Here is a 10,337-nt window from a genome sequence, read left to right on the forward strand (position 1 = left end):
CACACATGAATCCCCCCCCCCACACACAGGCACACACACGCACACACGCACACACACAAATACACAAATGCATGCACACACACAAGTACACACACACACACGCACACACACAAATACACACACATGCACATTGAAACATGCGCACCATTGAAGCAGAGGACTCGATGGCTGGCAGAGCGAGTGCTGGTCCGCAGGAACGATGTACTTGCCTTTCAGGTGAGACGAGGCAGCAGCAGTGACGGCTGCACAACGGCGTGGCGCGCCACACAACAAGCGGCTCAGTTGGATCGCAGTCATTGAAGTCGTTCCGAAAAACATATGAAAACATCATCAAATCTTCCACAAGCACATCTTGTGCCACACACTCACGACAGCGACACACAGAGAACAGCAGAACCCAACTGAAACATCACAAATTGAAACGTCACAACCAACCGCAAAAATAGACTCGCTCTAAAGTGAATTTCGCAGAAAATAATGCAAAGACTCCAACGAACTATCCGACGCCCTTTGATGGCAACGGCCACTCCGTGACCCACGCCTTTACTGTGGGTTTACCAGCCTTTTTTATGGTTTGGCGCTTGCCCTTTGTTTTTTCGGACTGCTTGCCAACAGTCACAAACCAGCACAAACACCTTTGCTTCACAACAAGCGAGAATCAAGCGAAAACCCCACAAAACAAGCAGAGACAAACGTGTGCGTGTGTTGTCTGTGACGTCGCGCTTGTCATTTCCCACACAGATACCCGATTTCACACCCGCATCTTTCTTGGTTCCACGGCTTAAGCCCGCTTTCTTCCAATACAAGAACAACAACCAACACCGACACCATGCGCGAAATTGTTCACGTTCAGGCCGGCCAGTGCGGTAACCAGATTGGTGCCAAGTTCTGGGAGGTCATCTCCGACGAGCACGGCATTGACCCAACGGGCACTGCCACGGGCGACTCGGACCTCCAGCTCGAGCGCATCAACGTCTACTACAACGAGGCCACCGGCGGCAAGTATGTGCCCCGCGCCGTCCTCGTCGATCTGGAGCCCGGCACGATGGACTCCGTCCGCTCCGGTCCCTACGGCCAGATCTTCCGCCCCGACAACTTTGTCTTCGGCCAGTCTGGCGCCGGCAACAACTGGGCCAAGGGCCACTACACCGAGGGCGCCGAGCTTGTCGACGCCGTCCTCGACGTTGTCCGCAAGGAGGCCGAGGGCTGCGACTGCCTTCAGGGCTTCCAGCTCACACACTCCCTCGGTGGCGGTACCGGCTCTGGCATGGGCACGCTGCTCATCTCCAAGATCCGCGAGGAGTACCCCGACCGTATCATGAACACATTCTCCGTCGTGCCTTCCCCCAAGGTGTCCGACACCGTCGTCGAGCCCTACAACGCCACCCTCTCTGTCCACCAGCTTGTTGAGAACACCGACGAGACGTACTGCATCGACAACGAGGCCCTCTACGACATCTGCTTCCGTACCCTCAAGCTCACCACCCCCACTTACGGCGACCTCAACCACCTCGTCTCCGCCTGCATGAGCGGTGTCACCACCTGCCTCCGCTTCCCTGGCCAGCTCAACGCTGATCTGCGCAAGCTCGCCGTCAACATGGTTCCCTTCCCCCGTCTCCACTTCTTCATGCCTGGCTTTGCTCCTCTCACCAGCCGCGGCTCCCAGCAGTACCGCGCCCTGACCGTCCCCGAGCTCACCCAGCAGATGTTCGACGCCAAGAACATGATGGCCGCCTGCGACCCCCGCCACGGCCGCTACCTCACCGTCGCCGCCATCTTCCGTGGCCGCATGTCCATGAAGGAGGTTGACGAGCAGATGCTCAACGTCCAGAACAAGAACAGCTCGTACTTTGTCGAGTGGATCCCCAACAACGTCAAGACCGCCGTCTGCGACATTCCTCCCCGCGGCCTCAAGATGTCTGCCACCTTCATTGGCAACAGCACCGCCATCCAGGAGCTCTTCAAGCGCGTCAGCGAGCAGTTCACCTCCATGTTCCGCCGCAAGGCCTTCCTTCACTGGTACACTGGCGAGGGTATGGACGAGATGGAGTTCACCGAGGCCGAGTCCAACATGAACGACCTCGTCTCCGAGTACCAGCAGTACCAGGACGCCACCGCTGAGGAGGAGGGCGAGTTCGACGAGGAGGAGGAGGAGTACGAGGACTAAGCGTACGGCCCCTCTCTGTCTCCCAATCAACTTCGTTGCTGCTCTGGCTGGACACACGACACACTCAGTGGGGGTTACAACCGCCCTTTTTGTGTGCTTGTTTGCATCTCTGCCCTGCCAATGCACCTCGCTCCCTTTTTTCCTTCTCCCTCCTTTTCTCTTTCTTAAGCAATTGACAACGACCGGCTGTCTCTTTGTCTCTCTCTCTCTCTCTCTCTCTCTCTCTCTCTCTCTCTCTCTCTCTCTCTCTCTCTCTCTCTCTCTCTCTCTCTCGCTCTACAAACCCAGTAAACCGACCCCCTCTTCAACTCGACATGACAGGAAAGACCTGGCGCACCCGCCGCCGTCATCAACATGATAAAAAGTAGCAATTTCGAGCACACAGCACGAGGACGCCAAGAGACCAAAGGCCACGAGGCAACACCCGCAGGGCAAGCAGGAAAAGCACGCACACAAGGATTATGGCCGAGGTGATTGACGAGCGCGTGCTCGAGTCCGCGGGAAGCGAGACCCCAGCCACAACCACGGCAACGGCAACACCAACAAAGGAGCAGCAACAGACGACCAAAGGAAAAGCAGCACAAGCGGGGAAGAAGAACAGGAAGAAGGGTCAGAAGCAAACACACCAGACACAGAAGCAGAAGCAGAAGCAAGCAAGGAAGGCAAAGCGCAACACAAACAGCAAGCAGGATGGCGGCGACATGATGGAGGTTGACGAGGATGGGCAACCCACGGCAAAGAAGGCGGCGTTCGCGCCCGTCAGCGCACAGGACGCGTACACGGGCGCGGAGACGCGGAGCATCGACGTGCCGCCACATAGATACACACCACTCAAGGAGAACTGGAACAAGATCTTCCAGCCCGTTGTGGAGCACATGAAGCTGCAGATCCGCATGAACGTGCGCAAGCGCCGCGTGGAGCTGAGGACATGCGAGCTCACGGAGCGCGACAACGCGCTGCAGAAGGCACATGACTTTGTCAAGGCCTTCATGCTCGGCTTTGACGTTGCAGATGCCGTCGCCCTGTTGCGATTGGACGATCTCTACCTGGACACATTCGACGTCACGGACGTGCGCCGTGTGGCGGGCGATCATCTCTCCCGTGCCATTGGCCGCGTTGCCGGCAAGGGCGGCAAGACCAAGTTCACCATCGAGAACGCCACAAAGACCAGAATCGTCGTCGCTGACAGCCGCGTGCACATCTTGGGCGCCTTTGACAACATTCGCGAGGCGCGTCACATCATCTCCAAACTCATCATCGGCTCTCCTCCATCCAAGATCTACGCAACCCTGCAGTCCGTCACCCAGCGCCTCTCAGGCCGCTTCTAACTAGCCGTGTGTCTGTGTGTGTGTCTGTGTGTGTGTGTGTGTGTGTGCGTGTGTGTGTGTCTGTGTGTCTATGTGTCTGCGTGTGTGTGTGCGTGTGTGTGTCAGGCTGGGTGTAAAAGTGCATGTGTGTTCATATGTGTGTGTCGTCTTACGCTGATGTGACTCTCTCGCTCCCTCCCTTTCTCTCTCGCTCCCTCTCTCTCTCTCTCTCTCTCGCTCTCTCTCGCTCTCTCTGTGCCATGCTTCACTTCCTCTGGTTTGCGCAACGTTTCGCTGATCGTGCCTTTTAATTACACGTATGAGCTCGCACCGTTTCACCAACAAGAGAGCGAGGGCGAAGGAACAAAAGATCAACAACAGGGCGCACAAGGACACACACACACACACCCACACACAGACACACAGACACACACACACACACACAGACAGACACACACACACACACACACACACGCACACACACACACACACACACACACACATGATGTCAGTGTGACTTGCGCTTGCAGCACCAAGCAAGCAAGGGAAGTGCTGCAGCGAGCACGACGGCAGCAACGGACACCATCAACATGTGTAGCGGGACTGGCGGTCGGTGGATCACGCCCCATCGCTGCTGATTGGCCTCATTGCCATACACGCGCCCACTGGCCAGGCTGACAACCCGCCGCGTGTGCACCACTTGCCCATCCTCGCTCGCAATCACCTCGACAACAGCACTCGGCCCACGTGCACCGCCACCACCATCAGCGTCTCTTGTGGCGCGTGCATTGCCTTCAGCTTGTGCCGTGTCTGTATCACCACCAGCACCATCACGGCGCCAGTGTAGTCGCATCTTTGCAAACGCGCGTCGCGGGTGGAAGGTGTCCTGCTTGCTGCGGTGGTGTCCAAACGTGGATATGGCGAGCGAACACAGCGCTCGCGGCAGAACACCGCCCGTACAGTCATGCGTCATCCCTGTGCGTGTGCGTATGTGTGTGTGTGTGCGTGTGCGTGTATGCGTGTGTGCGTGTGCGTGTGTGCGTGTGTGTGTGCGTGTGCGTGTTGTATGTGTGTGTGTGTGCGTGCGTAAGTACTTGCATGCGTGTGCGTGTACGTTTGGTTGCGAGCTTGCAGTGTAGTGATGTGTGTGCGGGTGTGCACGCAAGAGCAGTATCAAGCAACAAGAATACCAATTCAACTTCAACGGCAGCAGTCACGCACCCGACGAGGTTACTTCCACCAGCTGTCCGCTTGGGAGCTGTCAATCATGACACAATCCAGCGTGAAGGCACTCGTGGGTTGAAGCTCAAACAGAAGCAGGCATAGGACAGCACGGCAAGGACTGGCAATTACACAGATGCAGACAGGATACACGCACGTTGGCACTCGTACCACATGCCCGCCACACTGACCGAGGTGAACTCTGTAAAGTGGACGTCCCCTGAGACGATGATGGCGTGCTTGAGGTTGCACGTGTCCAGCAGTGACAGCAAACGCTGCAGCTCTGTCGGGAAGTGGCCCCAGCTCTCAACAAGCGGGTTGCTCGTCAGCACCTGAATGGAGGAGACGATGATGTGCGTGGTGTCATCGTCGTTGTTGCTGCACAGCGTGTTTTCCAGCCATCGCCACTGCTCTTCGCCCAGCATTGCGCCTCTGTTGGTGTTGCCCCACCCTTGTGCAGCAGAAAGAACATGCGTACGCGTTGAAGTGCGTCCGTAGGAGTGAGCGTTCATGGCAGCAAGTATATGGGACGTGTCAGACGGAGTTGGTGACAAAGACAGCCGCAGAGAAAGAGGCAGAGGCAGAGACAGAGAAGCAGTTGCACACACAGGCACACACACACACACACACACACACACACACACACACACACACACACACACACACACCGAGGTTTGCGGCCAGCATGCGTGTGGCGCCGGCGGTGATGGGGAAGAGTTTGCCGATGAGCGGGATGAAGCTGAATGTGCCAAGCGAGGGAATCGCGTGCAGCTGGCGGTGTGTGCGTGTGTCCAACAGCGAAATGACAACGTCTCGCTTATCCCCAACGTGAAGTCTGCATTGTTTGATGGCGGGTGGGAGGGGTTCGGCGTGAACAACGAAGCATTTGTTTGTCTCATCAACACAGCAAAGCCACTACAGCACCTACATTGCCACAGTGATCATGCACACGCACACAAACGAGCAGAGAGCCAGCGAGCCAACGCACACACACACACACACACACACACACACACACACACACACACACACACACACACACACACACACACACACACACACACACACACACACACACACACACACAAGCACACGCACAACAAAGGCTCCCACTTGGTGGAGTGGTAGGTGCCATTACGGCTGGAAAGCGTCACGCGCGAGGTGTCCGTGCATCGTGGATGCATGTGCTCCTTGAACACACGCAGCCGCTCTTCAACCTGCAAGTCTTTTATGATTGGTAGCGGCTCGCCTCCGCCGCCATCGTTGATGCCTTGGTGTGCCATTGCATTGCACAAACGACCACAATCACCGTGGTGGTAGTTGTGGTGCGTGTGTGTGTATGCGTGTGTGTTTGCATGTGTATGTGTGCGTGTGTGTGTGTGTGTGCGTATGTGAGCGCAAGGCATGAGCTGTCATCAGCAACAGCTCGAGTGTATCATGAATAAACGGCATCGAAGAACAACTCAGAAACGGCTGATGCCCGCTCACCAAAGTCGTGGTCGTCCCACGTTGACCATATGCCTTGATGCACCTCGCAATTATCGGCAACAGCCCTGCAAGCCATCATCACAAGAACTGTGTCAGAAGCGCAAATAAAGCCTTGAATACTACCATGTGCGTGCGACAATGTGCATCTGTATGTAAATGTGCGTGTGTATACGTGCGTATGTGTGCGTATGTATGCACATTGTGTACCCACTCACACACATGTATGTGTTTTGTTGCCCTGACCTGCAGTGCCACTTGGAGGCCTTTGCTTGCTTGACGCGCTGATATGCTGGACCTGCGTCCAATGAATCGAAGGCCTTCTCCAACCCATCCACCCCTATCGTGGCGCTGTACACGACGTCGCCTGCACCCATACACACATACGTACAGGCGGTGCGTGGAAGGCTAAGGGGTGAGCTCAAGAGGTGGGGGGAGGGCAGGGAGACTGGGAGAGCGAATTGACGGATCTGGACAACAGGCTGAGAGAGGCAGAGACAGGCCGAGAGGGGCATAGAGAGGCAGAGAGAGGCAGAAAGACAGAAGGGTACACACACACACACACGTACGCACACACACACACACACACACACACACACACACACACACACACACACACACACACATCACTCACACACACACACACACACACACATCACTCACACTCACACACACACACATCACTCACATCACACACTACAGACAGATATCGCACCGTTGAAGAGGAAGAGATCGGTGTCGTCCATCCACTGCCACGCCGTTTGTGGAAAGTCGGGCTTGTTGCACGAGCCAAAGCCAATCACCATCTCATCCCTCGCAACATCACCACTAGCCCGCTCACACTCATAGTCTGTTCCTACTGTTCCTCCTTCTCCTCCTCCTCCTCCTGCTGCTGCTGCGAAGCAAGGCACAGCACCTCCGAGCACAAGCACGGATGCCACAGTCACAGCACGTGCCACGAGCACAGCAGCTTTCACTGTTGTCCTCATTCTTCCTTCCAGATTGCTTTGTCAGCACAAAACTGAAGCAAAGCAGAGATGGTCAACACGTGAGTTGACTGACACCTCTGACTGCACAGGTGTGCACCGTGCTGCATGCGTGTGCATGCCAGTGCTTCTTGCTGCGATGCATGAGGACCCAGCTGCCGCGATGGCCCAAGCAGTGGCACCGACGTCTACCCGCGCAAAGACAGGTCAGTGCTTCTTGTCACCATCGCCATCACCAACACCATCACCAACACCATCATCAACACCATCACCAACTTCCACTCCGCTCGACTCCTTGATGCCTGGTCCACCACGGCCGTTTCCTCCTCTGCTCCTCTTCCATGTGGTCTTCTTCCGTCTGCTCCTCTCCCATTTGGTCTTCTTCCGTCTGGCCTTCTTCCTTTGCTTCGCACGGAGGTTTGCAACAGAATCGGCAAGCCAAAGCTACCGCTTGTCGGATTACACAACTCCAACACCAAGCCATCGTTGGCGTGCGGCACGTGGTGCACGACTTCCATCAACGTCGGGCCTCGCTCGTGTGCGTGAGACCGGGAGCAGAGGACCGCTGGTGGTGGTGGTAATGTCAGCAAGAACAGCCACTGTTCTTTGCCGGTACCACACCACTGGCTATGGACGATGGTGTGCAGAGCGGAGAGTAGGCGGTGACGTGTGAGGGGTCGCGCAAGGCTGGTGTTCCGTCGTGTCGCTGTGGCCGTGTGCACACATGGCGTTGGGGATTCCTCCCTTCCATGCTCCCTCGAACATGTTCTTCAAGTGGTTGTGGTTGTCATGGCTGAGGGAAGGCGCAAGTGTGTGTGTGGGTGTATGGGTGCGTGGGCGGTGCGGAGGCTCCAAACGCCTTTCTGGTGTTCTGTTTGAGACGCGCTCGCCCATCACCCTTGCCCTCCCCCCCCCTTCCTCTCACCAGCTTCCACTTGTCCCGACGCCTGCCACGGTCCCGCTCACGGAACATCGCGCCTTGCGTGTCTTTCTCCCCTCCCGCACTCTGTCTTGCTCCACCATATGCACCATCGCTCCATGCGTTCTCTGTCGCTTCCTCTCCCACACGAGCTGGAAAGCCCACGCACCCCTGGAGATACCAGTCGTGCGAGCATGTATCCTTCCAACTCGCACGTGTGTGTCTCTGGCTCGCCGCCACACTTTTTTTTTCCTCTTCCCCTCCCTCCTCCTCCTCCTCCCTCCCTTGCACTGCTCCTGTTCTCATGCTTATGCCACATCTCGCTCACTCATTTGATTTGTCTCCCGCTCCCCGGGTCGTCCCAACTTCTTGTCCAACAGGAATGTGCTGCGCTCTGGCTTTGCCTTACACTGCAATGTAATGTTACATGTTGCTACGGCTAGCTAGACTTGGTTGACTGATGTGACATTGGGCTTTTATCCCTTTCTGACAGCATGGGCAAGACATGTGACATGATGTGACCCATAATACACAACCACTCACAAGAAAGCAAGATAGCACATGAAGACGTGGTGTGGCGACGAAGTTGACGGTGCCGACGGCGTGATGTGATGTGTGATGGGATGTGATGGGATGTGATGATGCAAGCAAGCGAGAAGCCAATGGAAATAGAGAAGAGCCCACTAGACTGGCTCAATACGAAAGAAGTGAGCAAACAAGCTCACACTCTCATGCGCATGGATGCAGATGCGAAAAGCAATGCCGAAGAACAACAAAGACATGCATCACGTCTAGCTCTGCGCCTCATCATCATCGCCATCATCACCATCATCACCCTCTGCCTCGGCTGCGTCGTCGTCTTCTTGCCCATCATCTTGGACGCCATGATCACCGTCAGCCTCTTGGTCATCATCGCCATCATGGTCATCATCATCATCATCCTGTTCTTGCTCCTCCTCCTCCTCCTCCTCTGCATCTTCTTCTCGCTGCTCTTGTTCCTCGTCCTCTTGTTCCTCGCCTTCCTGCTGCTCCTGATCTTCATCATAGTCTTGCTGCTGTTCCCCTTGCCCCTCTTTCTGGTCATAGTGTTCCCCTTCGTCGTCCTCTTCATCCTCCCCACCTTCTTCTTGCTCTTCTTCACCCTGTTCACCCTCACTTGCTTGTTCCTCTTCCTCCTCTTCCTCCTCTTCCTGCTCCTCCTCCTGTAGAGGCGGGGTGCTGCTGATGGCGCCCATCGCCGCCTCCCGCGTCATCGTGTGCGCCGCGCTCCCAATCACAACCGTCGGCTCAGACGCCATCGCCTCCCCTGCGCACAACACGCAAACACACGTCAAAACAAAGCATGGCGGATGCGCATGGCATGTACGTGACAACTAGCTCCTCTGAGGCAACGACAACACACACACACACTCACAAACAAGCACACACACACACACACACACACACACACACACACACACACACACACACACACACACACACACAAACACGCAAACACACACACACATTCAGTGTGGCTGTACCGTGCTGTTGGGTGTCGTGGTCTTCCTCTTGGTCGGCGTCGCGTCGCCCATCGTCGGCACGGCGGTCCGGGTGCTGCCATCCATTCACCTGCTGCTCATCCTCCCCTTCGTCTTGTGCAGCATATTCCTCCTCCCGCTGTTCACGGCCTTCTTCTGCCTCTTCTTCCTCTTCTTCTTCCTGTTCCTCCTCCCGCTGTTCATGCTCATGGTGCAGCTGGTCATCATCGCCATCATCGCCATCATCGCCATCATCATCAGCATCATCGGCATTGACCTGTCGCTCCTGCCCGCTGTCTTCGAGCTCAGACGCCGCCCTGTCGTCCTCGCCAAAGAAATGATGATGCTGCTGTTGCTGCTGTTCTTGGTGCTGCTGCTGTTGTTGTTGTTGGTCGAACGATTGCTCATGCTGGTGCTGGCGCTGGTGCTGGTGGTGACTGTATCGGTTGTTGTGATGGCCATCTTGCTGCTGCTGAAGCTGCTGGTGGCCAATGGGCTGAACCAAAACGAGCGCAAGCAAGCAGGCGCGATGAGCATGCAGGGATGCGATGAATGGCAGTGACCACTTGAACGCTCACAAGTCGGACAGCAGAAAACACGCTAGGCGGACAGGCAAACGAACAGCGTCGAAGAAACGAACCGACCACACACACACACACACACACACACACACACACACACACACACACACACACACACACACACACACACACACACACGCGCGCGCGCGCG

The 10,337-nt window shown here is 56.2% G+C and overlaps 5 protein-coding genes across 5 annotated transcripts in view; 2 read left to right on the top strand and 3 right to left on the bottom strand.

The window, feature by feature from the left end:
- Positions 1-815: 815 nt before the first annotated feature.
- PTSG_04414 (tubulin beta chain) lies at positions 816-2,167 on the top strand (the record flags this gene model as incomplete). The annotated part of the gene is made up of 1 exon (XM_004994452.1): positions 816-2,167. The coding sequence occupies exon 1, from the start codon at positions 830-832 to the stop codon at positions 2,165-2,167; it is 1,338 nt and encodes a 445-aa protein (XP_004994509.1). The 5' UTR covers positions 816-829.
- Positions 2,168-2,544: 377 nt separating this feature from the next.
- Positions 2,545-3,804, top strand: PTSG_04415 (RNA-binding protein PNO1). The gene has a single exon (XM_004994453.1). It carries the CDS (start codon positions 2,629-2,631, stop codon positions 3,493-3,495), a length of 867 nt encoding a protein of 288 aa, XP_004994510.1. The 5' UTR covers positions 2,545-2,628; the 3' UTR covers positions 3,496-3,804.
- On the bottom strand, positions 3,748-7,193 carry PTSG_12174 (uncharacterized protein). The gene is made up of 8 exons (XM_004994454.1): positions 6,896-7,193; positions 6,427-6,547; positions 6,184-6,248; positions 5,809-5,965; positions 5,364-5,530; positions 4,887-5,146; positions 4,696-4,732; positions 3,748-4,449 (listed from the first exon to the last, which is right to left on the bottom strand). The coding sequence occupies exons 1-8, from the start codon at positions 7,167-7,169 to the stop codon at positions 3,983-3,985; spliced, it is 1,548 nt and encodes a 515-aa protein (XP_004994511.1). The 5' UTR covers positions 7,170-7,193; the 3' UTR covers positions 3,748-3,982.
- Positions 7,194-7,373: 180 nt separating this feature from the next.
- Positions 7,374-8,139, bottom strand: PTSG_04418 (uncharacterized protein; the record flags this gene model as incomplete). The annotated part of the gene is made up of 3 exons (XM_004994455.1): positions 7,374-7,571; positions 7,783-7,872; positions 8,092-8,139. 3 exons carry the CDS (start codon positions 8,137-8,139, stop codon positions 7,374-7,376), a joined length of 336 nt encoding a protein of 111 aa, XP_004994512.1.
- Positions 8,140-8,546: 407 nt separating this feature from the next.
- PTSG_04419 (uncharacterized protein) overlaps positions 8,547-10,337 on the bottom strand; it is a 3,885-nt gene continuing 2,094 nt past the window's right edge. Inside the window, exons 6-7 of the mRNA XM_004994456.1 lie at positions 9,609-10,101; positions 8,547-9,391 (exon numbers count right to left, since the gene is read on the bottom strand). Of these exons, the coding sequence (XP_004994513.1) occupies positions 8,877-9,391; positions 9,609-10,101 (1,008 nt within the window). The 3' untranslated portion in view covers positions 8,547-8,876. The remainder of the gene's footprint in view (positions 9,392-9,608; positions 10,102-10,337) is intronic.

The sequence above is a fragment of the Salpingoeca rosetta genome (genome assembly GCF_000188695.1).
Source record: "Salpingoeca rosetta unplaced genomic scaffold supercont1.10, whole genome shotgun sequence".
Classification (NCBI taxonomy): domain Eukaryota; class Choanoflagellata; order Craspedida; family Salpingoecidae; genus Salpingoeca; species Salpingoeca rosetta.